Below are 26,785 nucleotides of genomic sequence, written 5' to 3'. Positions count from 1 at the left end.
TGACTGAAATCTTCTTGTTCTGGTTCAATTAAGAAAACTAGATGTTTCAATGATTTATTGTTACCAAAACTAAATACCTCCCTTACCTTATAGCGACTGGCAGGATTTATTTTTTATTACCCTGCGCCGAATATCTGACTATCTTTCATTTGCCACGTCTTTGAGAAAAGAGGGACAAAAGAATACTCGAAAGCAAATGATACACTGACCCAATCACTAGCAACAACCTAGAGAAAGTAAGTAATGATGATGCTAAGGCTGAAAAACTCATGAAACATACCCTGCATCAAAGCCTGTTCTACCCACCGTGTAGCCCGCTAGATCTGCCGCGCCCTGCGTATTGTAGATATGTGAGAGTGGGCTAATATTTCCAGCGAACACGGCCTCGGAATACCAGACCTGGAAATTTCATATTAGCCAAAACCATCTAGGGACACTTAAAACACCATTAAAATTGAACTTACTCCGGGCCACATGTACCAAAACCACTCAAGATTCCAGTCCACCACTGTTTTGAGGCGAGGTGCACAACCGACGAGAGCGGTTATAATGAGGCTGGTTAACATTGCCATGAGAGGTCCGTTTTGAGGCGAAGTGAGAGCCGCCACAACACACCCGAGTCCGTATATGCCTAGGAGTAAAGTAGTGTGAGCGATGCAATGGTCTGCTAGTTGTAGTATATAACTCACAGTAGAAGTATAGGAAATTGAGACCGAGAAGGACCTTGAACGATATTATCGGGGCTGTGAGGACCATGTAAAATGCCGTAAAATGCATTGATGATAGCAGCATTCGGGGAATGGTACACAATATTTTTCCCAGTAAGTAAGCGCTTTTGGAGTGTCCGGAGTCTGATTCTCTATAGAAGATCGGCTCTGGATGGACGCTGTTAGTCAACGTCGAAAATAAAACGACTCAACAAGCACCTACTCTCATCTCCAAATGTTCGGACGCCAACTGGTGCCGCTGTACAACCTACAAGCATGCATCAGTAACAAATATCCAGAATAATGGAACCTGACCTACTCATTGCGAGAGAACAAAGCATGCCCTGTTCCGAGACAAGTCTATAAGAGGTAGCGCTGGAGAGTGCTTCAAATGGCGACAGGTAAAGTCCTTGGAATATATGACCGTTAAATTCGTAGTTGGACAATCCGATCAGGAGGCCGATGGTGGTTCCTGATAGGATTTCCAGAATAAAACTGGTATACCGTCTGCTCTGCTGTCGTGTGCCTCGTAGGAATGTTAGGTATACTTGGCGATGCCAGAGCGCTTTCTGTTTCTTAGTGGCAAGTAACAGGATGTCCAAATTTCGATCAGCACCAGTTCCATGCTCCTCGACGAAGGTAATTGATTTGCAGATCTGTTCATCAGATGCATTTTCGAGCCTGGGCTGCACCAAAGAGAACCCTTTCGATCCCGATATTATATCTAAAATCACGTCGGCGGGGTTGGAATCCTCACAACTCTCCTCAGCTCCTTTCAACTGGTGAAACGCATCTTGCGCTCGACCGAAAAAGACCTGTTTCCCAGCTTCAAGAAGAAGCAAATCATCCAGGGCAGTGAATATTTCTTTTCTCGGTTGATGAACAACACAGATGATAGTAACGCCTTGTTGGGACAAAGACCTTAGAAGCTCAATCAAGGAGAGAGCAGTGGTCGCGTCAAGGCCGGAGGTTGGCTCATCTAGAAACAATACACCCGGTGCTGCGGCCAATTCCAATGCAACATTCACTCGCTTTCGCTCCCCTCCAGATATACCTCTTTTTGAGACATCGCCAACGAGAGAATGCCGGACTTTGGCAAGTCCTACATTTGAAATGAGAGAGTCGACAAATTGCTGAATCTCCTGGTCGTTCAATGTATTCCCGATGCGAATGCGGGCTGAATGTAAAATGTTTTCTCGGACGGTCAGGTCGGGGAGTACAATGTCGTCCTGGGGCACAAACCCCACAAGACTCTTGAGACTGAATAGCGGTCAGTATAGAATTCGTCTTAGTTTGCCCGAAGCTGAAAAATGTAACATACTCCGCTGGTTTCGCTAGATCTCCATTGATGTAAACGGAACCTGTTGTTGGTTTAAGTCTTCCAGCGAGAATATTGAGCAAGGTCGCTTATAACACCAAGTGTTAGTTCCTCTGGATACATTCTGAATGTGCGTATGACTTACACTTTCCAGATCCCGAAGGTCCCATCACTCCGAGGAATGATCCGGCTCGTATATTCCCGTTCTGTTGGTGCAGGATTCTGCTTTTGGAGGGACCAACACACATAGAAATGTCTCTAAATTGGATCTCGACTTTACTGGAGCGCATTTGCTCCACAAAAGACGGGAAAATCCCGGTGTGGATATCTCCATTCGAGGCCTTACTCATGGCACGGTCTCTCGGTCCAGCCTCCGGCTCGTGTTCAAGTGTTTTGCTCCCGCGCAACCGCGATAGGAGCTTCGTCATCTCCTTGACTAGAGGTCCACGCCAATATGTTGTGACCCATGCGAAAAGCAGAGCGAGGTCCAATATTGCAATGCAAAGAAAGGGCAGACCAGGAATCTGCTTCAAACTTCCTTCGGGGCAGACCGAAAGAGGATCACATGGAAACGGGCTTACAGTTCCCAGGGGGCAGAAGTATCCTTTGGGGCATGGTAATTCGATGGTTCCTCCTGGCGGACAGTAAAAGCCCGCTTTACAAACGGCCGGCTCGTACCTCCCTTGGGAAGAGTCGCAGATGCTGTGTGCTTCTTGTAGCCTCGTGAGTTGACACTCCAATGTCGGTGGACAGTATTCTGGTGGATGCTGGGCTGTGTTGTTGGGGCCTATTGAACGAAGTTTGAACACGATTCTCATGGACTGGAAGGGTGGGACATACAGTAAAATCCGTCAATGCATGTTACTTCTGATGACAGGATGGTAGCGGGCAACCCGGAAAGGCATGTTTGATTCGATGTACTGCTCATTTTTGGTCATTCAAGATAGGCTACCTTGTCTAAAAGTTTCAAAAAGAAAAAAATCCTGGTACTTTAATCTTAATGGGACCTCCTAAGTATGCTGGTGGTGTCCGATTGAACTAGTGATTTTCTGCTTAAGAAATAACTCCTGCAAGTCTTCTCGATCTGCTGATTATTGGTTGATCTAGTGACAGAGGGGCAAGCCCCTGCATTAATGCAGCATTAATGCAAAACCACATTGCCTCATATGACATGTTCGATCTGTACGGATTTGGAACATACAAAGAGAGCGAAATGGTGGTTCTATAAAGTCGACAATAGAACGAGCAGGATTTTATTAAAAACATTTAAGACCGCTGTTCTTCTTCATTTCCCTGGTACAAAGATGTTGATTCAGTTGTACAATGCTGGGGGTTTCCCATCGGTAAACAGCTTTTACTGAAGCAAGATCAACAAGGCCGAAGCGGCAGACTCATAGTAGCACTTTCAAATGGTTGATCATTCTACAAGTGGTGTGTAGTTTTGGCTCGATCATAGTAAGTAATCATAAAGAATAATCCCCCGCGTTATACATCTAGTTCAACAGGTATTTCGAGCAAGGGCGTAGACACTATTTACGTCGGAGAGCAATGTGGCCTTTTTTGCTTTTTCCTCCGAAGATCACAATTATAGACGAATAGAAATTGTAATAGCCATATAACCAAGAATCTTTGCACTTAATTAGCTCCTGTTAAACAAGTGAATATCACGAGCTCGGTTGTGTCAAATAAAACAGCGCTATGGCTGCGCCCCAAAATGTCACTATCGAACACCTCAACGGTAACTGGATTTTGGTAATTGATAGTAATTTTCCATTTTCCAATCAAGGTACTAATCATGGGGCTTTCTACAGAACAAGGAACTATCGAGCGAAACAGACCCTATCTTGAAGCTAGTATGATTATTCAAAATGACCATATTCGGCATACGCTCATTATCATGACAGCAAAAAGTGCCTTGGTTGATACGAAAAGCATTTGCATTCGCAACGATCTATATGAAAATCCAGCAATATCCGATCAAAGACTCGGAAGCCAGTCAGCCGTCAACAAAAATTGACTGCATACAAACAGCAACAGGAGGCCTGTCTGGAACCACAGAAGAGTATGTCTTAGATTGGGAACTAGCCAGTCACACAGACTACTTCTATGGCACAGTACAGGGTCGATGTCGATTCATCCATGGTGCTACCGGCAAGGACGGAGTTATACGGCCAGAATTTGAGCTACAGACAGCTACACAAAGTGCAGAGATAAAGCAATTTTTGCGAGGGGAGATTGAACTGGATTGGACCAAGTCGCCGGGCTTTTTAGTCGAGACGCAAGATGGGATTTCGGACGATAGGACTCCCGGTCTTTGGGTGCACACTTTTGTCCGCAATGAAAAATCAGGTTGGACGGCAGAGCAGGTAAGCACTGCGCCATACGAAATGATATTCAGTATTCCCATGTTATGACACGAAACTGACATTTTGACTGTAGGTTTGGGGGTTTGAAATGATTGGGGGATCTCGCTATTATTCTCGTCGAGTAGTGATCATGACAACCAAAGGGCAGTTCATTTGTGGGAGGATTGTTTTCGATTTTGTGGACTTTTGATAACAATCTACCTGGGCTAAAAAGTACTCTGTACTGGAATTCAAAACAGCAGGGTCAATCAAAGTCACATATGAACATCCCGAATATGTATTTAGTTGACGTAGCTTGAAGTGAGAGAACTGATTAGACACACGCCGCAAACACTTTCTCAATACCCGAAGGGTTGAGATTTTCTTGTTCTTAAAAATCACAGAATGCAGCTTAATTGAACATTTTCGACGTTAACCAAGATCGCGTGTAAGATAAATACATGCAGCCAATTTGCCAGCTAGGTATGCAACACAAGTCGAGAATAAGGTATTATATCTTTGCATATCGACTGGTTTGGCTTGTTTTTCCAAAATTAAAGTAGAACAACAAAAGAATCAACCACGCCCACCAGCTTTTGCGGGCAAAACGATCCATAACGTAGCGGATATCTTCGACTCGGGCGGAAACCTGATCAACTGCATCGATCTGCTTGAATAATTGCAGATCTACTTTATCCTTTTCAGACATATACTGATACATGGAAATTGTTTTCTCCTCCGAAAAGTCAAAAGATGTTCCAAAAATCGCAAATAATCGAGATATTGCGTGTTGTTTTGGAGATTTCCAGTATCCCTTCACCCAGGTAGGCCGCAGCTCCCAGGGAATTCGGCGGAGCTTCATGAGTGATTGCCGCCATGGTTCGAATGTACCCCGTGCCCTAGCACCACTTACGGCATGGATGCAGCCGGTGGTGCCCATGGCAAGATGACACAGAAGACGATCGGCAACCACGTCGACGGGTACTTCGTCTGCGGTCACCCCGTAGTCAGGATTGTCAATGCGTGTGGCGATTTTTATTCTGCTGAATGGAAACAAGAGTAATGTTGCGGCAATCATGGTAGGTGGTGAAGACATGGGCATGCTATATCCTGGAAATGGAAGGGATTGAGCCGGTCCAATAATAGCAGGACGAACGATGAGTAGCTTTTCATCAGAGCCACTAAATCGGCGCGATAGAAGTCTCTCTGTGAGGTTCTTAGCGTAGGCGTAGGGCCAGGGAAAGTCCTCCGCTTCATGCGCCATGCTCGTGCCGTAGCTTCGCACTTCATCCAGCTCTTCTAGGGCATCACATCCACTCGGAAATCCGTATATCTCCTCGTCGACTCTCACATCCGGCTCGCTACTATGAGAGTAGAGATATGTGTTTGCGTATGCCGTGGACACATAAACGAAACGGTCTAGCATCTTGCATGTAAAAGCAATGTTGGCCATCATCTCCGTGGCTTCAATGATGGTACCGCTGATGCGATGTAATGGCTGTGCTAAGTTGATAGAAGAGGCGGCGTGTATGATAATGTTGGCAGTGTTCCGTATAGCCTCCAACTCGGGCTCCGAGAGGCCTAAGTTTGGTAGGAGAATATCGCCATCAAGCACGATTAGACGGTTTGGATCGCATAGTGTATCTCCTGTGCCATCGGGTAGCCATTCTTTCCATCTCATTCGAAGCTTTCTTGAAGCGAAAGATGATCAGCATGTTCTCTCCCACAGATCTTTATATATTCTCCTGATTAGACTCACTCGGTGCCCCCTCTGCAAATCAAGTAGATTCGCGAAATCGATGTAGTTGTGAGTAGGCGATGAACTATCGCTGTACCCAAAAACCCGGAGCCGCCAGTGATCAATATTGACTTCCCTTCATAGTAGTTCCACATATTGAAGGATTAATTTTTGCTTCTTATGTTGGTATAGAGAATTGATAGAGTAATAGAGTAAATATAGCATGAGGTGCGCATAGAAAATATTCCGCATGTTTCTGATTGTTGTCAAAAATTTCAATAATTGATGGGAGCTATCACATATTACATACTCCTTGCGATATACATCAATTTCTTTTCATTGTATGATTTTGATCTATCCTGCTCTGTGACCTATGTTCTACAGTATACTGGTTTGCCCCGTCATCCCTTGCATCAACGTATAGCGTCGACCTCCCTCAAAAGGACTCCGTCTTGTCCAGATCTCTCTCCATATTTGTCCTGTTAATATCCTTTCGGTCGGGAAAACTTGGCTACTAGTTATTTACTAATATCCTCCCGGCGCAACACCCTCAATGTAAGCAGTTCCCAGGCTTTTAGACACCATATAGCAATGCTAGCAACTATGCAGTATTTGATCGCCCACGATTCGTTACTACGAAGTGGGGCAAAGAAGTAAAAGAATAAGTAGTTCTTTTTTTGAAAAAAAAATCCTGTTGAGGTATATAGTTTGCGAGAACAGCCACGCGAAATTTAACACTGTGTCGTCAGCACCGTGAAATCGGCCAGATACACGCTTGTGATGGTAGAAGTCGTAAGTTTGCAGCTCATGGTAGTCGCTGCTGATGTAGCGACAAAACTAAAGGACATTTGTCTCCAAGCATTCTTGTATGCGGCGCCAATACTGATCGTAGCACTAGTGGCAATCGAATTGTCGACCGAACATTGCACCGTGGAAACCGCGTTTCCTCCGATTACTAAGTAATAGAAGGAATACGAGTAGGTTTTGCCAACGACGGTCTTTAAAGCCTGGGACACGCGTGCAGTGCTTGAGCCAGCTGCAGAGCTGTAGAGGTTGAGGGCATAGGTAGTATCATATCCTGCGACATATCTCATTCTTCCCGCTCCGGTGGCGCCAAAGGTCCATGAACTGATAGAGCCCCCTGATGCCCCGGTTGAGTCTCCCCCATCAAAGTTGGAGTTCTGCACAAGGTTAACGTTGCATGTTGGTGTTGCAGCAACAGTTGTAGTCGAGGTCAAAGTAGTAGTTGTGGTTGTCGAAATCGTTTGCGTGACAGTAACGTCAACGGTGGCGGTCGTGGAGATAGTGCTTGTGAAGTCAACGATGCTTTGAACAGTTGTTCCAAGGGTTATCGGTGAAGTGACAGTGACGGTCACAGATGATGTGGAGGTCACGGTAGTAACACCAGTCACGCTAACTGTTGTAGTTTCAGCGACTGTGACTGTTGCGGACGCAGTCTCGGTGACACTTATATCGGCTGTTTGGGTAGTTTCCTGGCTGATTGTTGCAACAATGTTTTGCGTGGTGTAATCGGTCAATGTGATGTCGCTCGTTGCAGTAGCAGTTAGGTCTGCGGTTACGTCCTGAGTGACAGTGGCTGTCTCATCAATTGTTGCATACAAGGCTGTGAATGAGAAAATATCACTAGTGATGTCTGCCGTGATAAAATCGGTCAAGGTGACAGTGTCATCCTCAGTAATTGTCACCGTCACAACGTCGGTTTCTGTGACAATCAAGGTGTTGGTAATAGAAGATTCGGAATTCACGGTGGTAGTCTCAGTCACATCAACAGTAACGAAAGCTGTATCAACAGCTGTACTTGTAGCAGCCAAGTATTCAGTGACATGAACCGTCGAGACAGGGACATCTGTTGCTGTTGTGTGGAGAACAGTCGACTTTGTGAACTAACTAAATGTCAGAACCAAATTTATGATAGATTGAGAACCGGTCCTATCGAGACTTACCGTAGATGTAGATGTTGAGCAATTTAGGCTCAACTCAGAACATGCCCGGGACAAATAGTTTGGTGCATACCCCCTTAGGCTTGGAGGTGTTGTGATGGCTGACTTAATAGCAGGACATCCCTCGTCATGATGGTCTCGACGAGCCACAGGAATTGCAGTCACGATAGCAGTTGTTGTGAAGGTAGTACCATCCGTGGTCACTGTGGTGACGGTGGCGGTTCTAAAGGCCGTTTCAGTAGCCAGATGAACATTGGTTGTGGGGTCAACCTCAGTCTGGAGAACGGTAGGCGCCAACGTTTCAGTAGCAGTGACATCTACGTTTGTAGTAGTTGTGGTAGAAGTTGTGTCAGTGACTGTGGCGCTAGCAGTCTCAGTGAAGAACAGCGTGACAGAATTTGTATGATAGTTGGTGATTGTCTTCGTGGAAAGATCGGTGGAAGTGTCGGTGACAAAATCGGTGACAAATGCGGTAAAGTAATCCGTAAAGAATGTAGTTGAGAAATCCGTGATGGTGTTGATGTATGTTTGGGTTTGGGTGTCGGTGACAGAATCAGCGACGGTGATAGCAACGACGTCAAAGATTGTTTGCGATTTGGTCCCCACGAGAGAGGTGGTCAAATATCTTGTGGCTGTAGTATATACTACATCGGTAAGAATTTGCGTCGAGGCATCGACGAGTGTCGTATATTCGTTATTGGAAATTGTATGAATGACAGGATTAGTCACAGTTGCAGTGACATAACTGGTTTCCGTGTTGGTGGTATATTTCAGAAGCGTAGATGTTGTTGTACTGGGCGTTGAGCCTTGAATATGATCTGTTACGGTCTTGGTGAAGGTAGTGTGAGTTTGCGTTACGACTTCGGTTGGGATATGAATGAGATCGCGACAGAAAGATTCAGCTAGTGGCTCATCCCGTAGCGAATGAACAATATGTTCAAGGGCCGTATCCTGTGTTTTCTCGTTCTTCGGCTGGAGGGCTGCTACCGTAGCCGCGACGGCCGACAGTACAAAAAGCCAGCGCATTTAGGGACACAACTCGGACCAAATAGAAAGACAAATTAGATGGAACAACGTAAAATTGAATCAAAATTCCACGAGGACAGACAGTAATTCATATTGGATATGAATTTGCCTCAGGAGTAGGTCGGCAACATTGACCTAAATATGTCTGAACAACCTTGAATCTTGCTGAGAACTATTGAACGCCAGATCTCCACTATTTTGGTCGCTAATTGCAAGTCAGTCCAACAAAGTGGACTTTTCCGCTAAAATAAACCAATACTAACGGACCTACGGGATAGTATTATCCAAGCCAATGCACATGATGTCCGTGGATTGTCACTAGAAAAGGCCTAGAAACAGCCCCGGAATCGCCGAAACATCACAACACCGTCTTTTAGTTTAGGTCCTTTTAAGGGTTAATCATTGAGAAATTTTCACATGGTTAAGTGATAAAGGTGGCAACATCTTATTAAAATAGTCTATGGGTCGTAAGCTCTATATAATTCTATTAAACGCATCACACGGAATATAACAACACTTCAATCAATCAAATCAGATACCTAGGTAAATTAGTTTCGGTAGATCGAAACCATGGACTGAATGAATATGTTAGCAATCTCCCCATTATTATTGATGAAATATAGGACAATTGAACTCACGTCTGCAAATTTAGGCTCAATAAACAAAGCCTTCGCTTCAGCAACCATGACCGCTCCTTCATGATCTTCCTGCAGAAGGCTTAGATCAGACATGACAGAATTCGCGTCTGAAGAAATAGGCAAAGCCAAAGGAAGATAGGTCATGCGACCCTCAACCCAAGCCTTTCTACCTTCAACCTTGGTCGTCTCCGTGCGCAGGACATACATCCTGTCTGGCAGCGCAGGTTTGCGGAAGTCCACATTGAGATTTGCTGTCATTCCAAGGCCACTAGGGAATGCAGCAGATACACAGCGCGCAAAGACCTCATCAAAGAGTACTGAGAGTAGACCGCCATGAACAAAGCCGGGGTGACCGCACACGTCCTGGCCAATATGGAACACGGACACGACGCTGCTAGCCCTCTTTCCGTTCTTTGTCTGCGATCCGGTCTTCCCAGTGGAAAGCCACATGTATGGTTGGAAAGCAAGCTTCCCGGCGCCTGTCAAGCTTCCACCAACGAAGTGATGCTGTCTTATGGCTGGTGGAATCGCAAGATGAGGTCGAGACTCCTTGTAAGTACTGTGGGTGTCACGAAGAGTTTGGACTAAAGGCATTTGGGATACTAGGGTGTCGAGGTTGGTGGCCCCATTTTGGGATGACGTAGGCGTTTGTGTTTTGGATTGAGAGAGGAAATGAGATCCTTCGCCCGTCGGCACATGGGTTTGGTTGTGCGGAAGTGCTTGGTCGTGAACCACAGCAGAACGCGCGGGGCCTTGCTGATGGAGACGGGCAATAGACACCGAGGATGCTCTGAAAGTGAAAGTGTTTTGTGGTCGGAACAGACGCAGAGCTGTCTGTGAGATGTTGGACATTTTGGGAAGTATGTTTGAAGTCCGATCTCGGCCGTATATATTAACTGATACATCCTGGTCAGTATAGTTTATAAGACTGAATATCACCGAACATACTTAATATACCAAAAGGTGTTCTCGAATTGTTCGATCGGCAGCAGGCTGCGGGTGAGTACGTTGATCACCGGCTTTGCAGTAGTGTGAGATCGGACTAGGGCCTACTTGATATATGATATACCACAATGGCGCGGCGCAACGAAGACCCTGAGTTTTGTGGATATTGGCCTTAGAGTAATTAAAGACTAAATCCAGTGCTTTAGAACGGCGTTGGGCTGTTTTTAAGCCACTGATTTTTCATCAGTCGGGTCCAACAGTGGGGCTCAAAGAGCCGACTATCGGCGGACCGGTATACCGAACTATATCTCGGCATGCCGAATGATGCAATACATAGGGCCCACTCCCATGCTTGCATGCTTAGAAGCGTTGAAAGATTTCGCCGTCTCCGTTCCATTCCTCTACAAATTGTTTTTTTTATCTCTCTCCCATATAATCACTGTAGCCACTCATTTTCCCAACCTTTCTCGTTCTCTCAATCAATGCTAACACGGAACTTCCAAGCCATTTGAGGGATCAATCTACGAAAGGAAATTGATAGCTATACAATACAAAACGTCCGTGAAGGCAGAAAACATTGCAGAAAACATTGCACAAAGGAGAATGAAAAAAATCGAACTGACTTGTTCGACAATCAAATCTTTGTTCTATGCCATATAGCTATACGTAAATCTAGAACAAGGTCCCATCACCAAAGTTCAAGATAGGGCTACACTTTGTATCCGGTCGATTAGCTGCAGCAAGCTCGCGGCCCGCCTTCCACGAACCAGCCTCTAGCACCTGCGGAAGAGACAACTGGACGCCATCCAAGCGCGCAAGAATCTTCTCATGTAGTACGTCCAAAAGGGCAACTGTCATCGCTCGCCACTCCACAATTTCATCGTCTCCTGCGCCATACGAAGGCAAGCTACCACCAGAGAGAGTTAGACCTCTCTGTAGAGCCTCGGGCTTTAATTCAAGAACCCCCAAGTCAACGAGCATTCCTCCATTACGGTATTCCGGTAGACCAGTTCCCAGGTGGGTGTTGGTCCATGAGACCGACAAGAGGCGAGAGAACGGTACTTGCAATGAGTATGCCAGCCACTGAGTGAGTTTGTGGAAGGGCTGTATGTTGGAATAAGGGTTTGACTCATTCCCGGGCTGTTGTTCAAGGGCTCGGAGGGGCCATGCATCGCCGATGGGTTGTCCTTTCAGGTGAGTCCGGTCAGATGGCCAAATGGGCAGCAGGAGGGTTTGGAGAACTTTCCAAAGATCCTTATAGTCAAGCTTTCCACTCTCAGTGGATTTGGCGCCGAGGTAGTCTGGGACTCGTTAGTTGAGAGCAAGGTACAGAACTAGATTAGCTCATCGCCGGCCTCTTAACTTACCAACAAGATTTCCTGGGCGGCCAGTAGGGCCGAAGATATCTTTCAAGTTTACCAAGGATTCGCCGAGCTTGCGGAGAATATCTGCACGTGCACCCACTCCGATCATGGGGTTGCTTTCAGTATTGACTTGGAGCCCACGAGATAGGATATCAACGTTGATATTGCGCAGTGCCTCGCCTACTTGGAATTAGTGGCTATTTCAAATGAGTAGTTGAAAAGAGATATTCTCACCATTAGCGGTATGCTTCATCGCCGAATTTGGGCCAGCGAAGTCACCATTCAGGAACATGTGTAGCGCTGCCACCGCGATACCCTCACTCCGATTAAGAGTATGACCAGTTCCTGGCTCTTGGAAGCGCCAGAAGTCTCCAGCACCGGCATCGAGAAGAACAGAGACAAAGAAAAGATCCACGAGTCGGCGTGTCTTTTCGGTGGTGTCACATTTCTGTTGATCCCATTCGGCGAGAAGGTTGGCTATGCGGGGAACCCCGCCGACTTCAAAATGCTGCCAACGTCCATGGGGCGGAATGAGGTGGTATTTGTCGGGGCCAAAGTCGCGCTGTTGAATAATGTCAGCTTGTTATGCGAATTGTACTTCAATATTCTAGTATATCCTGCTCCTACCTGGATCAATTTCAGAACATAATCGGTGGCATCTTCCATTCGCTCGGCATGATAATTAAAGTGGTTAAGACGGCCTTGCTCAGCTAGCTTAAGTACGGCATGAGCTCTGGCGCGGACGGCTTCTAAGCCTAACAATTCTTCGATTTGGGGGTCCATGTTGAGAGAGTGAGGAGAAGATTTGGAGATTGGGGGTCATCGGCCTTTTAGTACAACGCTGGCAAGGCGGGGAAGCTATGCCATTATGTAAATAGATGCATAGCTGCATGTACTTTGATCCTTTAGGCAGGGATGCACTCAATTGTCTCAGGCAGGTTTATTCCAAACACTGTACAATACTGTAGTCTTTGTTCTTATCTATCTGTTTTCTTATCAGCCATCGGGGAAGTCCGATGATTGGCGGTCTAAAAGTAATCTTGAATATTCAAAGGCTTCAAACGTTGTTTTGGTATAAAATATATCACAAACAAATGCTTTTTTACAAACATCATGCTTCCAAAATGTTGAGTCACAATTAGAAGGTCAAAGGATCCAGGTGGCCAAGGAAAGACTTGTTGCCTTCCCCACGAAGGAGAGCATCAATATCAATGCGACCGGCAGTAAGATACTTTTCGCTGACACCAATATTGATGCGCTGTGAAAGGTGTTGCTTAAGCTCTGCGCGAAGAGCAGCCATTTCGGATTTGGTCATTTCGCTAGCCTCCTTTTCACGACGTTCGCGGCCACCACCACGACCTCGGCCCTTACCCTTGGACTGATCGAATTCATCACTGTCATATTCGACGCCGAGATCATCGGCTGCAGCACGAAGCCAGTTGTCCTCCGTGTTGACCTTCTCCTTGGCAATGGTGGACTCGGTGATCCGCTTAGCAAGCGCCATGCGGGGGCGGAGACGAGCGACGACCCGACGATCAATGTCAAGAGACTCTAGAGGAAGTTTCTTACTAGGTGCATCATCGTCTTCGCCCTTCGTTCTCTTGGCGTGGATCTTCGCAGCGAGACGGGCAACGCCGACAACTTCTTCGGGAGCACAGATGAGGATACTCTTGCCGGACTCACCGGCACGGGCGGTACGACCAGATCGATGGACGTATGCGTCTGCTGCGCGTGGAACATGGTAATGGATCACACAATTGATGCCCTTGATATCCAAACCACGAGCAGCAACGTCAGTAGCGACAAGAATTGAGCTGGGATCAGCGGTGGGTGATGAGAATCGCTCCACGGAACGGAGTCGGGCCTTTTGGGCCATGTTGGAATGGAGGGCGAATACAGGGAGCTGAAGAACCTGCAAGAGCTGGGTGATACGGCGGACAGCAGAGATGGAGTTTGTGAACACAAGTGTGCGGTTTTTGGGGTAGTAGAGCAGGACCGAGTAAAGATAAATGTCCTGATCGTGCAAGTCAGCATAATGTTTGAGTTCTTCGATAAAGAGGTTTCTTACCTTTTCCATAGCAGGACATTCCACAATTCCTTCCTTGAGTCCCGAAGCCATTTGAGACTCGGGGTTCACATCAATGAACTTGGGTTTCTCTTCGCGGAAATTCAATTTCTTCAAGAGATACTCCATGGACTCCTTGTTGTCCAACATATCACCGCCTGTCCAGCGGCTCTTTCCTGCTAGCTTTTGTTGCAGGTCCTTGTGGAATGTAGCTGAAAAGACAAGAGTCTGTCTTTGGGAAGGCTCTTCTTGCTCCTCTTTTTCGTCATCCATGTCGGCAATGTCTCCGGCTTGCACTTTGTCCAATGCACCGAGGATATCTTCCACTTCCTTGAAGTTTCCGTGGCTCAGAAGTCTATCAGCCTCGTCCACGACCAAAAACTGGATCTTCTGCATTTTTCGGATCAAACCTGTTCCCGTGCTAAGGATCTCCCACACACGACCAGGTGTTCCAACGACAATGTCAGCTGAAGCGAGCTGTCTCTGTTGTTTCTGAATAGAAAGACCACCAGTCAACAGAGCGATGCGGGCATTTGTGTCAGGAGAATTGGCGATAAGCTCTCCGATATGCTTGGCTAGTTGATGTGCCAGTTCGCGAGTAGGGGATAGGATCAACGCAATAGGTGTTTTGGCTTTTTCCTCGGTTTCGCCCTGCTTCGCCCTCTTATCTAAATAGTGCTCGATAATGGGAATACCAAACGCCAACGTTTTACCGGAACCCGTGGAAGCCTTGCCGACAACATCATGGCCATCCATAATGGCTGGAATAGCGGACTTCTGAATAGCTGACGGGGTGCTGAACTTCATTTTGGAAAGACCGGCGTAAATCTCAGATGAAAGGTTGAGGGAGTCCCAAGCTGAAACGTCCACCCCATCATCATCTTCTGCCTCTTCAAGGGCGGCAAATGAGAGCCCACTCATGCTCTGATTTTGAGTGGATTTAGGATCTTTAGCCTTCTGCTCCTTGAGCTTTTGATCTCCATTTTTGGCCTTGTTTTGCTCCTTTTTCTTGTCCTTCTTCGATTGCTTATCCTTTTTATCCTCCTTTGCTTCGGGTGCAGCCGAGCTCTTTTTGGCGGAGGACTTGTCAGCAGTCGGGGTCATCTTGGACGAGTCTTCGTCGCTGAAACCACCCCACTCTTCGCCGTTGTCATCTTCAGGAACGACCTTAAGGAGCGATTTTCTTGGTACCCCGGACTTTGCCTAATAAACGCCAAGTATATTAGCCTCTGCTCCGCATAGGTCGTAAAAAAAAGTGTGTAGCGTCTTACTCTGAACTGAACCTCTCCGCCGCTCTGTTTTATGATATCAATACCATCAATTTCTTCGAGACCAAAAAAGCCCTCAGCATCCTCCATGCGATCCGGCATAGCAACCTCTTTCCAGTTAAGCTCCTCGACTGTGACGGAGCGCTCATTGTCATTGGCATCATCAGTCTTGACAGCCTTCGTGCGTTTGTTTGCCTGAGCCGCCGAGGCTTTCGGGTCGCGTCCTCTCTTTTGGCCCATTGTGTATTGAGTGATCTCTAGGAATTAAAGAGTGTATAAGTAAAGAAGACTTGCAAGCATGTATGCAGCCACGGAAAAGAAAAAAAGCGGCAGAAAATTTAGTCCGCCTTGGAATCTTATCTTTTCGTTCCCCACGTTCATCGCAAAATTAACCCACTTTGACACGCGATAGACAATTGCGTGAGAACAGCCTGATTTCAAAATGGGAAAGTCATCGAAAGACAAGCGCGACGCCTACTATCGTCTCGCCAAAGAGCAAAATTGGCGCGCCCGCTCCGCCTTCAAGCTTATCCAGATCGACGAGCGATTCGACCTATTCGAACACGAGAACCCGGACAATGTAACGAGAGTCGTTGATTTGTGCGCTGCTCCCGGAAGTTGGAGTCAAGTACTCAGCCGTGTGTTGATCAAAGGTGAGAGCTTCGGGCGGCGGGCATGGCTCGAGAAAAAGCGCCAAGAACAGCAGGGTTTGGCAAGCGCGCAAACGGCAGCTGAAGGCGACAAAATGGACTGCGATGAGCCTACTTCCAATGCCGAATTGAAGCCTCGGAAAAACGTCAAAATTGTCTCCATCGATCTGCAACCTATGGCCCCCCTCGAAGGCATCACAACCCTTAAAGCCGATATCACACACCCCTCTACGATCCCCCTTCTCCTGCGCGCCTTGGACCCCGAAGCATACGAACAAACCTCCACCCCCTCCGACACTCCTGCTCCAGTACCAGAGGCAATCCGAGAACCCCACCCCGTCGACTTGGTCATCTCCGACGGCGCCCCCGATGTAACTGGCCTCCACGACCTAGACATCTACATTCAATCGCAACTCCTCTACGCAGCCCTCAACTTGGCCATGGGCGTTCTCCGACCCGGCGGCAAGTTTGTCGCCAAGATCTTCCGCGGCCGCGACGTTGATCTCCTCTACGCCCAGCTGCGCACTGTGTTTGAACGCGTCAGCGTCGCAAAGCCACGGAGTAGTCGCGCGAGTAGTTTGGAGGCATTTATCGTCTGCGAGGGCTTTATTCCACCCGTCAGCAACAGCGGAGTGGTCGGCATGGCCGCATTGAAGAACCCTCTGTTTGGCGGTTCCGCGGCGCCAGTGCCAGTGTCAGAAGATGGCAATGTGGGCGTCGAGGTCCGCGAGGAGATCGACCAAAATGCAGAAGCTCGGAACACTGTCGCGAGTACGACTGAAAACACTACGCCTTATCACTCTACTGAAGTCCGTCATCTTCAGACCACAACCACAACCACAACCACATCACAAGACCAACCCCAACCTCAAAAGTTGACCAACAAGTTTGCCGCTGAGAACCGGTGGATTCCGTCGTTCATTGCCTGTGGTGATCTCTCTGCGTGGGATTCCGATGCTACCTACACATTGCCCCCCGACTATGTGAACCTGGATCCTATCCAACCCCCCACTGCACCGCCGTATCGTCAAGCATTGGAATTAAGGAAGCTGAAGAGTGGTGCGTATGGAAAGACCAAATTTGGACCCACTGCTCGGGCTTGATTTTGACGTTGCATGAAAATTAAAAGTTGTATGTATAGATGACCTAGACACGACATAGCATTTGCAAGAATTATACAAAGTCATTGTCTTCGGAGAAGACACCCAAATAAGTACACACTATTCAATTAATTCTATCATAATCCAGCCTATACTGATTCCAAGGTTGTTTCCTGGAAAGAAGTGATTGAAGATCATGAGATGAAATGCATTTTTGTCTATCAAGCGCGCTAGACCTATTCAGATCGATCAAATGGGGAATAATATATACGGGAATATGCTGATCATAAAAATCATGCCATGCAAGAGAAACAATCTAATAGACCTCAAGAACGTAACGTTCCTCGTCCTTGAGCTTCTCAATCTCCTTGCGAGTCTCGACCTTCTTGCCATTGAGACGGGCCTCGGTGGCGATAGCCTCCTCGAGAACAGCGGTGACATCGGGCACGGGCCAAGTGGGACCGCACAGGTAGAAAGCACCCTCTTCGCGAATGTACGCCTGGATGATCTCCGGCAGGGTCTGGCGCATACGGTCCTGGATGTAGATCTTCTCGGGCTGGTCACGAGAGAAAGCAGCTCCAAGAAGGGTGATGACACCAGCCTCCTGGTAAGCCTCCCATTCCTCGCCGTAGCAGTACTCCTCGCGCTGGTGACGGGAGCCCATGTACAGCAGGACAGCGCCGATCTCCTTGCCCTGGGCCTTCTCGAGAGCGCGGTGCTGGACGAAGGCGCGGAAAGGTGCCAGACCGGTACCGAGACCGGCCATGATGATGGGCTGGGTGGACTTGGGGGGTAGCTTCATCACGCTGGACTTGACGCTGACGGTGATGGGGGAGCCAACGCGGAGGCTGCTGAGGTAGCGGGTAGCAAGACCGAAGCGGTCGCGACCATTGGGGGCGGTCCAGTTGACGGCGACGATCATGAGAGCGACCGTGGTGGGGGTCACCTTCTGGCAGGAGGCGATCGAGTACTCGCGACGCTTGAGGGGACCGACAATGCGAACGATATCGTGGAATTCGGGGTGGGCGGAAGGGTATTCCAGCAGGATGTCGGCGAAGGTGACGGTGTCAACCTCGGCGCGGCGCTTGAATTCAGTGGCGCCGTCCGGACCACCCAGGGTCTGGAGATCCTTCTTCTCCTTCTCATCGGTGGCGAACTCAGCGAGGGCTTCGTAGAAGCGCTTGGGGGGACGACCGTAGATATCGACGTTCTGGATCAGAGCCTGGTACACAGTGCGGTTCTCCAGAACGGCAGGGTCCTCGCGGCTAGGGACCTCAACAATGGCATCGGGGTCCAAGCCGTAGAATTTAATGAAGGTGCTGATATCCTCGGCGTTATTCTCAGCGTGGATACCAAGAGCCTCGCCGATGTCGTACTTGAGACCGGTGTTGCCGAGGTCGAACTCAATGTGGAAGATGTTACGGTCGTAGGTGGTGGGAGTGAGACGGCGGTTCTCCTTGACGTGGACGGTAAAAGTCTTGTGAGCAAGGTCGGGACGAAGAGCATCCTTGGTGCCGTAAGCTTCCTTAAATGCCAGTCCACGAGCGGCGGTCTCCCAGTCCTTGAGGAAGGTGACGGGCTCAGACTCGTTCTTATCGAAGGGAACAAAGCTGTTGGCGTTGATATTCTTAGGGAGCTGCTCGATCTCGGTAACGCCCTCGGGCTCCTTCCAGGACTCTGGAACCTCGATCTGGCGGAGAACCTTCTCAAGGTCCTTGGTCACGTTGTCCAAGGCCTCAGCGTTGCCAGTGACGGCAGACAGCTTCTTGGTGGCCACACCCTCCTGGGCAGGGAGAGCGACACGAACGAAGGAGGCTTGGAGAATGAGAGCCTCGAGAGAAGAGTCCTCAATGGCCGATGAGTCGACAACGAAGACGGGAATGCCGCGCTGGGCAACGGTCTGCTTGAAGTTGGCAGGGAGCTTCTTCTCCAAGTCCTCATCCTTGATGCCAGGGGCATTGAGAATAATCTTTCCGGTGTCCTTGACTGAGGCGAGAACATCAACATCCTTCAGGAGCGCAATGTTGCCGACGTAAGAAACGTCAGCAGCAGTGACGGCATAGGGAGCGTCGACGATCTTGGTGCTCTTGCGAATGTCGATGCGAACAGCACCACCCTGGACCAGGTTGTCGTGAGACTTGCTGGTGGTGACGTTGCTGGCCGAGTCGGCGCCGAGAGCCTGGCCCAAAATGTGGGCAGCCTCCTCAGTGACGGAGCTGTCGACGTCCCAGAAAGTGTACTCCTGCACGGAGGCGGGATCAAGCAGCTGGAGAGCAGCGTTGGTCTCGTCGTCAACGGTGAGGATAGGCTGATCATAGACACGTTGGAATGTGGCAGCGATCGAAACAAGATCCCAACGCTGAGAGCGGGCGTATTTGATCTCAACAGCAGCAGGGTTCTGTTCGCGGTCTGTGGCGAAGGTCAAAGCGGCGAGGACATCCTCGTAGAGAGCGGAGTGGACACCTTCTTCCTGGACAGCCAGCTCAGAGGCGACCTGTCCAAGAATTCCGACGGTCTTGGCTGACTTGGGAAGAACACGCAGGAACTCCTCTTCGATGAAGGGGCGGTAGACACGGACATTGACAACGCCGACGCGGACACCATCCTTGGCGAGGGAGCGAGCAATCTGAGCAGTGAGAGCAGCCTCGACAGTGCCGAAAGCGACGAGGACAGAGGTGGGCTCGGAGTGACCGTGGTACTCAAACGCACCATAGTCAGTGCCGAGTTCGCCGTTCAGGCTCTTGAGGAGGTCCAGAACCTTGCCTTGAGCATCGAGATGACGGTTGCGGGCCTCATCGAGAGTCTTCCGGACGGTCTCATAGGTACGGGTGAGACCTTCCTTATCGAGAACATCAATGACGCGAGTAGTCTCACGGCCAACACGGACACCGTCATAAATGTGAAGAGAAGGAAGAACGGACGACAGCAAAGTGGCGAAAAGGGCCATGTGCTGAGACTCGTGGACCGATCCACTGGAGACGAGGCCAAGGCCGAGTTCCTCAGCCAAAGACAGAGCGGAGGCATAGTCAGAGACCAAGCCATCCTCGCCGGCATAGTCGACAGCAGCGACATGTGCGGCAACGGGGCTGGCGACGGAATAAAGAAGAGAGAGCTGCTCCAGAGCGGCACGCATGTATGGAAGGGTTGCCGACGAGGCAACGATACCCTGGGGAATGTGACGCTTCTTCAGGTCGAAGTCTTGAGAAAAGAGATATCCAAGTGCCATGTTACCGGCACCCTGGCGGGTTTCTAGGGTTTGGAGGGCGGGAGATTCGCCATTGGCATTGGTCTCACTTTTTGAGTTCCATTCCTTGAGGGCTGTGTCAAGATCGAAAGTCTCTGGTGAATAAGAGAAGATCTTGTCACTCAGCAAGTATGCGACTTGTTGGATCAGCGTCTGAGCTGTAACATATGTTGGGCCATTCAAGGCTGACAAAGCTGGGACTGATGAACCCATATCTTCTTGATATCGGAGTTGATGAACCGACACCGGAAGATATATAAGATGATACCAATTGGAAAAGGAAGAAGAACACGTATATTCTCTTCCTACCAAGGATGATATCTTTGACAGTGAAAAAGAAAGTGAGATATTGGGGAAAGCGAAATGAGTCGCGGGGACTCAAATATTTAGATCGCCGCAATTGCGATTGGCCACCAGATCGATTGCGTGCTCAGTTGTGCGTGGGTGGACAGGGTTTTATGGCGTGGTGTTAACAGAGATAGAGCTTGATTTTCCTTGAGCGTGGCAATTGGACCCCGGAGATTCCCCGATGCACACGGCCGCTTTCGGAGGTATTATTGTGCCTTGCACGTGACTTTATTCCTCTTGGCCACAATCAGTTATCAGAGATATGCCTGCAGCCTGGAACTCCGACCTCTACTCCGTAGGGCTTGGAAGATCGTCAACTAACACGCGCCGCAGCCCAATAGTGGTCAAACCAACACTACATCATTGAGTGTGCTGGGGACCGCTGAGCCTGTTGTGCGAGATATCTATATATAGTGAAATCTGTGCAAACTGCATAGTTTGTTTCACTAGACCCAATTTTTATATTTTGGGTATCTGATGTAGGACTTCCACACAGAGTACAAAAAGTGTATTCTACTTTTTTCCTCATATGTACAGGTAGTACTCTTTGATATACTCTATATATGGGAGTAATTGAATTATTTACACTGTTGAGTGGTATTCCGGTTACTTAAGTATCTTCTTAATCTATTTCAAAGTATTGAAACTCTTGTTGTGAAGCTTGAGGCTACAGCTGTGATAATAACCGCCGAAACTCAAGTATGTTCATTGCCATTTGTATCCATTCTAATTTTGATGTAACCCAAATCAAACGCTACAATTAGATTACCGTTTACCGGTTAAATATAGAAGAAACCGTAGGAGAAAAATGGATCAAGTATCTTCTGTTTCTGGATCATGTATAAAGACTTGGAAGATATCTCAAAGAGTATTGGAACACATTTTGTAGTTAGTCAAAGGCGGCTACAAGTACCCAGTTTGGTAAGTCCATACGCATCTACATGTATACTAAATCGTAGCATAATTCAGTGCTTAGTTCTTTGTATATTTTCAGACAGAGCAAAAAATAGCAATCCTACCAGTAGCTCGCATCAAAATCAAAGCCTCCTAAATCAACACCTACACCTACGACAGCTACGTTAAAGCCTGCGCCAACGCCTGCACTAAAGTATATAGCACCTACATCAATACCTACGCCAACGCTAACGCCAGCGTCTACGATATCTACGCCAATTTATAAGTTTCGGGACACTTACAAAGTTGATTCTACAGGTGTAGAAGTTGGACTTTTTCAGCCATAAAGTATGGATTGGAACGACATAAACAAGGATGTACGCCTAGTCATGTACAAAGAATGCGAGCGAGGGTGTAACTACTACATATGCGAGAAGGATATAACATGTTCCGCAGTCAATCTCCATGTGTACTACTTGCGGACAACAGCGAAAACCCTGGAGGATGACCCATTGAAACAGGGCGGATGCAATGTCAAGATATTAGGGGAAAAATTGAATACTAGCTCTTGCCCTTGGAAGCAAGTACACGGCCCGGGCGTACAGCTTGACGGCCGAGAATAGGACAAAATCACGACTATCTAAGACAGTGGTGAGATAGAGCCACGACCATGGTTTCCTCGTTTGATAACCAGCGCCAGTAAGTGGCAAGTACTATCAAAGAATAAACAGTTGACGTTGTATCATACAACATCGATGAGATTGTTCCCGGTCGGGCTCCTTGCGGCGCATGTTCCAGAGAATTTAGTTCCAGACAAGAATGCATTCAAAGTATAAATCGAGAAGATTCTTTTTTCATTTTCGAGAGTATGTAGTATGTGGTACAATAGTTCTGATCAACTAGTTCGTCTACCGATACTCCGTAGGGCTATAAACAATGACATTGGCGATTAAGGTCAACAATGCGTACGACAGATAAGAAATGTGTGAATTTCCGAGAGAAGATGTGGGTATTATCTGTGTGGGTGTTTCAACCAATCAAAAGCTCCATTCAACACATAAACTGAGAGCATAAGAGCAGAAGAGCATAAAGCCATGTGAATAAATATGTGAAGACACCGAGCCTCGGTCGCAGATCGCAGCGCGGATCGCGGATCGACCCCAGAATGCGGAGAACTCCCCAACTCATATTGCATTTAAGGACAAGACATTCTTCAAGTTTTTCGACAATTGGGATTATTTATCACAGTCTTTCACAATGGTAGACACTTCACCAAACCTCATCCCATTTGCCGAGCCACCTTATGTTCGTGGCCTCCCTTCCCCCTACATTACGCCCGCCCACCGTCGCTTTCAACAAGCATGCCGTAAATTCGCGACCGAAAATCTGATCCAGCATGCCCTGGAGTGGGAACGCGAGGGAACCGTTCCCGAGCATGTTTTCCATACATTTTGCAAGCACAACATGCTGTTGCCCAATATGCCGGCCCCGCTGCCCGTGGATTGGTTGAAGCGTCTGGGAATCAATGACATCCTAGGGGTGAAGGTTGAGGATTGGGATTACATCTACACTGGAATTTATTGCGATGAGGTATGTCGGAAAAAGACGCGTTTGTAATTTAGGCGTCATAATTAACCGAAGCTTGACGGGTAGATGGGTCGATCTGGTCTCAGTGGCCCAGGCGGCTCCCTGAACGCCGGGTTCGCTTTTGGAATCCCACCCATTGTCAAGTTTGGCAGCGCGCAGCTGCAAGAGCGATTTTTGCCCGATCTGCTTACGGGTAAGAAGCGTGGCTGTATCGCCATCACGGAACCCGAGGCTGGCAGTGATGTCGCCAATATTACCACAACAGCGGTCAAAAGTCCTGACGGTCAGCACTACATTGTCAACGGATCTAAGAAATGGTAAATGGTTATGTTGAATATACAGGCACATTTGAAACTGACACCACGCAGGATCACAAACGGTATCTGGTCAGACTATGCCACTATGGCCGTGCGAACTGGCGGACCAGGAGCCGCGGGCCTTTCGGTGCTAGTTGTTCCCTTGAAGAACCACCCTGGTGTCACAATGCGCCGACTCAAGGTCTCAGGTCAAATGGCCGGAGGAACAACCTACATCGAGCTCGACGATGTCAAGGTTCCCGTGTCCAACGTTGTTGGCCGAGAGGGCGATGGCATGCGTATCATCATGACCAACTTCAACCACGAGCGACTGATAATCGCCGTTGGAGTCACCCGGCAGGCTCGTGTGGCACTCTCCTCTGCATTCTCTTACTGCCTCAAGCGCGAGGCCTTTGGAAAGACCTTGATGGATCAACCCGTGGTCCGCCATCGTCTGGCTAAAGCAGGCGCAGAGCTGGAGTCTATGTGGGCGTGGATCGAACAAATTTTGTACCAATTGGTCCACCTCAGCAAAGAGGAGGGCGACCGGCAGCTTGGTGGCTTGACGGCTTTGGCCAAGGCGAAATCGGCCATGGTTCTGAATGAGTGTGCTCAAACAGCTGTCTTGCTGTTCGGTGGAAATGGATTCACCAAGACTGGTCAGGGTGAATTGGTTGAAGGTATGCTTCCACTGCTCGCATAAAACTTTGCTCTCAACTAACAAAACTCTCTGCTAGCCATTCTTCGCGATGTCCCTGGTGCTCGGATCCCAGGTGGCTCAGAAGATGTTCTGCTTGATCTTTCAGTGCGTCAATTAGTCAAGATCTATAAGGCCGAAGAAAAGAAGCTGTCTCAGAGCTCTAAGATTTGAGTTAGGGATTGAAAACACAATGTCAGAATCAATTGTCACAAGTTCCTAATTGAAATCGCGTTTCTCGGACTTAGTTTCATGCCAAGCCACAAGGTAGATTTATGTTACATATCATCAGGCAATCCCCATGAATGAAACCAAGCGAATTCATGGACTAAACTGAAGAAGTCGAATTATTCACAGGGCTCGCATTAGCCTTCCCACTAGTCCCACTCATCCCGTCCCCGAGGTCGCTCTAGGTTACCGCATTGGGTCGTGTCCGTCCGACACTCACTCGGAATTGATCCTCGACTAAACCTGCAGAATCAACATGACATCAAGGAGCATCATTTGAGTCCGGTGCCTGCGTGGCCGGTGTATGATCGACATTCATACTCCTGAATTTGTCAATTGTTGCATAGCGCACATGGATCAAGTCTTAATAAGTAGCCCTCGTCTGCTCACATTTAGTTCTCTCATTTCTTTTCAATTAACCCTCCAGTCCAAAGTGGGTATCGATTATAGTCTCTAAGATGGTACTTACGCCTGCGCTTGCTAGTGCCATGCTAGCTTTCACCCCCTTCGCATCTGCCGCGCTGTACGACCAGGTCATCCAAACCAACAATGGACCTGTCCAGGGTTATGCCGCATTCAACTCCACCCCAACCGGGGGACTAACTCACTGGAAGGATATCACCGTGTGGAAAGGCATTCCCTTCGCCGCCACGACCGCAGGCGAGAACCGTTTCAGGGCCCCACAGCCTGCAAGCTCATGGAATGAGACTTTAGATGCGCGCTCTTGGGGCAATGTTTGCCCTTCCGCTACCTCAGGAAGTGACTACACCATCGACGAAGACTGCCTCAACCTGAACATCTGGAGTGCAGCTAATTCGACGAATGCGAAGCTCCCAGTCGTCATGTGGAGCTACCCCGCCGGCTCCACAGCTGCCGATTCCCTGTTCGATGGAGGTGGTATCGCCGACAAGGGGATCGTGTATGTCAACTACAACTACCGCACCGGTTCTTTCGGCTGGCTCGCAACCCCCGAGTTGTCCGCAGAGTTTGCCAAGGAGTCCGGTTCCACCAGCTCTGGCAACTGGGGTGTGCTGGATCAAATTGCTGCTGTCAAATGGATCCATAAGAATATCGCCGCCTTTGGTGGTGATCCCGATCAGATCACTGTTATGGGTCAATCTGCTGGCTCGGCTGCTACCCAGCACATCCTCAACAGCCCTTTGACTAAGGGCCTTATCAAGGGTGCTATTATCGAGAGTGGTGTGCGCGATCCCCGGGATCCCCTCTGCTCCAGTCTGGCGGAGAACTATCTCACCTTGGAGGCAGCCGAGGCACAGGGAAAGAAGTACCTGGCCAGCCTGAACGTCAGCACTATCACAGAAATGCGCGCACTTCCTCAGAGCGACCTGATCACCGGACTTGCATTGTTTGGCAGCAGCTCTGAGTTCCAGTTCACCGCAACCCTGGATCACTACGCCATCCCCGATACCTACTGGAACACCCTCAAGAAGGGACTTGCCCATGACGTCCCCGTAATCACCGGCAACACGAAAGATGAAAACGGCGCCACATACGGTCTCAACATCAGCATGACCACCTACCTCAGCGACCTAAACTCAACCTTCAGCGGCGAGTGGCCGCAGAAATTCCTAGCCGCCTACCCAGCTCACGACTCCACCACCGCCTCAGGGGCCTACAACTCGCAATTCACCGACCGCTCCAAGGTCGGCACGTGGTTTTGGGCTCGTCTATGGGCATCTGCGCGCACCAGCCCGGTCTACACTTATATCTGGGACCATGCCCCGCCCGGTGGGCAGGGAGCGCCGCACGAGTCTGAGATCAACTACGTTCACAACAATCTATATGCTACGGATAAGGACTGGACAAAGACTGATTATGCGGTTGCTCAGAAGATGAACAGTTACTGGGTCAACTTTATCAAGACTGGAAACCCTAACGGGGGTGGATTGGCGCAGTGGTACCCGGCTAATGTTACGCAGACTGTGCAGCATGTTGGTAATGGGTGGGGACCTATTCCTATTGCTTCCAAGTCGAAGGTCGCGTTATTTAAGGCTTGGTTCTCGACCTTGCATAAGTATTAGTTAGGAGATTTTAGATTATGGGTCGTTTTGCCTTTGGTGCATGATATTATCACTCGTCTGTTATGGATCTATTCTATACTTATTCTAGTGCAGCTATCATGTGGTTTCAGGTGTATTCTCTTATGGGACCGGGAAACATATTCCAGTCTATATTTCAACCAAGCAAATTCTCCCAAAGCAACAAATTTTCACATTAGCAAATCAAGTCTGGTAGTAGACAGCAAAAATCTCAATTCTACACACACTTCTTCGAGGGCAAATCCATTGCAGCTGACACTCTTTTCTATAGCTCTTCTTTGAGTAACTTTGTTTCATCAATCAAGC

General features: G+C 48.5%; 11 protein-coding genes across 11 annotated transcripts; 4 read left to right on the top strand and 7 right to left on the bottom strand.

Annotated features, from left to right (window-relative positions):
- Positions 1-267: 267 nt before the first annotated feature.
- Positions 268-2,453, bottom strand: N7529_010154 (ABC transporter; the record flags this gene model as incomplete). The annotated part of the gene is made up of 7 exons (XM_057245681.1): positions 268-399; positions 465-631; positions 690-875; positions 931-975; positions 1,027-1,967; positions 2,029-2,113; positions 2,171-2,453. The coding sequence occupies 7 exons, from the start codon at positions 2,451-2,453 to the stop codon at positions 268-270; spliced, it is 1,839 nt and encodes a 612-aa protein (XP_057093944.1).
- Positions 2,454-3,723: 1,270 nt separating this feature from the next.
- N7529_010153 (uncharacterized protein) lies at positions 3,724-4,581 on the top strand (the record flags this gene model as incomplete). The annotated part of the gene is made up of 4 exons (XM_057245680.1): positions 3,724-3,777; positions 3,837-3,878; positions 3,930-4,391; positions 4,465-4,581. 4 exons carry the CDS (start codon positions 3,724-3,726, stop codon positions 4,579-4,581), a joined length of 675 nt encoding a protein of 224 aa, XP_057093943.1.
- A 300-nt stretch (positions 4,582-4,881) lies between these two features.
- On the bottom strand, positions 4,882-6,263 carry N7529_010152 (uncharacterized protein; the record flags this gene model as incomplete). Its single annotated transcript, XM_057245679.1, has 2 exons — positions 4,882-6,061; positions 6,130-6,263. The coding sequence occupies 2 exons, from the start codon at positions 6,261-6,263 to the stop codon at positions 4,882-4,884; spliced, it is 1,314 nt and encodes a 437-aa protein (XP_057093942.1).
- A 576-nt stretch (positions 6,264-6,839) lies between these two features.
- N7529_010151 (uncharacterized protein) lies at positions 6,840-9,095 on the bottom strand (the record flags this gene model as incomplete). The annotated part of the gene is made up of 2 exons (XM_057245678.1): positions 6,840-8,012; positions 8,073-9,095. 2 exons carry the CDS (start codon positions 9,093-9,095, stop codon positions 6,840-6,842), a joined length of 2,196 nt encoding a protein of 731 aa, XP_057093941.1.
- Positions 9,096-9,643: 548 nt separating this feature from the next.
- Positions 9,644-10,585, bottom strand: N7529_010150 (PaaI family thioesterase; the record flags this gene model as incomplete). The annotated part of the gene is made up of 1 exon (XM_057245677.1): positions 9,644-10,585. One exon carries the CDS (start codon positions 10,583-10,585, stop codon positions 9,644-9,646), a length of 942 nt encoding a protein of 313 aa, XP_057093940.1.
- Positions 10,586-11,350: 765 nt separating this feature from the next.
- On the bottom strand, positions 11,351-12,825 carry N7529_010149 (URC4/urg3 family protein; the record flags this gene model as incomplete). The annotated part of the gene is made up of 4 exons (XM_057245676.1): positions 11,351-11,979; positions 12,046-12,222; positions 12,277-12,604; positions 12,670-12,825. The coding sequence occupies 4 exons, from the start codon at positions 12,823-12,825 to the stop codon at positions 11,351-11,353; spliced, it is 1,290 nt and encodes a 429-aa protein (XP_057093939.1).
- Positions 12,826-13,180: 355 nt separating this feature from the next.
- On the bottom strand, positions 13,181-15,615 carry mak5 (ATP-dependent RNA helicase MAK5; the record flags this gene model as incomplete). Its single annotated transcript, XM_057245675.1, has 3 exons — positions 13,181-14,056; positions 14,111-15,310; positions 15,379-15,615. The coding sequence occupies 3 exons, from the start codon at positions 15,613-15,615 to the stop codon at positions 13,181-13,183; spliced, it is 2,313 nt and encodes a 770-aa protein (XP_057093938.1).
- Positions 15,616-15,817: 202 nt separating this feature from the next.
- Positions 15,818-17,128, top strand: N7529_010147 (tRNA methyltransferase TRM7; the record flags this gene model as incomplete). Its single annotated transcript, XM_057245674.1, has 1 exon — positions 15,818-17,128. The coding sequence occupies one exon, from the start codon at positions 15,818-15,820 to the stop codon at positions 17,126-17,128; it is 1,311 nt and encodes a 436-aa protein (XP_057093937.1).
- A 313-nt stretch (positions 17,129-17,441) lies between these two features.
- Positions 17,442-20,582, bottom strand: N7529_010146 (sulfite reductase subunit alpha; the record flags this gene model as incomplete). Its single annotated transcript, XM_057245673.1, has 1 exon — positions 17,442-20,582. The coding sequence occupies one exon, from the start codon at positions 20,580-20,582 to the stop codon at positions 17,442-17,444; it is 3,141 nt and encodes a 1,046-aa protein (XP_057093936.1).
- Positions 20,583-22,868: 2,286 nt separating this feature from the next.
- On the top strand, positions 22,869-24,365 carry N7529_010145 (acyl-CoA dehydrogenase family protein; the record flags this gene model as incomplete). The annotated part of the gene is made up of 4 exons (XM_057245672.1): positions 22,869-23,201; positions 23,265-23,515; positions 23,567-24,174; positions 24,232-24,365. The coding sequence occupies 4 exons, from the start codon at positions 22,869-22,871 to the stop codon at positions 24,363-24,365; spliced, it is 1,326 nt and encodes a 441-aa protein (XP_057093935.1).
- A 512-nt stretch (positions 24,366-24,877) lies between these two features.
- N7529_010144 (carboxylesterase/lipase family protein) lies at positions 24,878-26,461 on the top strand (the record flags this gene model as incomplete). Its single annotated transcript, XM_057245671.1, has 1 exon — positions 24,878-26,461. One exon carries the CDS (start codon positions 24,878-24,880, stop codon positions 26,459-26,461), a length of 1,584 nt encoding a protein of 527 aa, XP_057093934.1.
- Positions 26,462-26,785: the final 324 nt, after the last annotated feature.

Source organism: Penicillium soppii (assembly GCF_028829465.1).
Source record: "Penicillium soppii strain IBT 18220 chromosome Unknown utg000007l, whole genome shotgun sequence".
NCBI lineage: Eukaryota > Fungi > Ascomycota > Eurotiomycetes > Eurotiales > Aspergillaceae > Penicillium > Penicillium soppii.
Note: the sequence above shows the minus strand (reverse complement) of the source record. Positions and strands in the feature narration are given on the sequence as shown.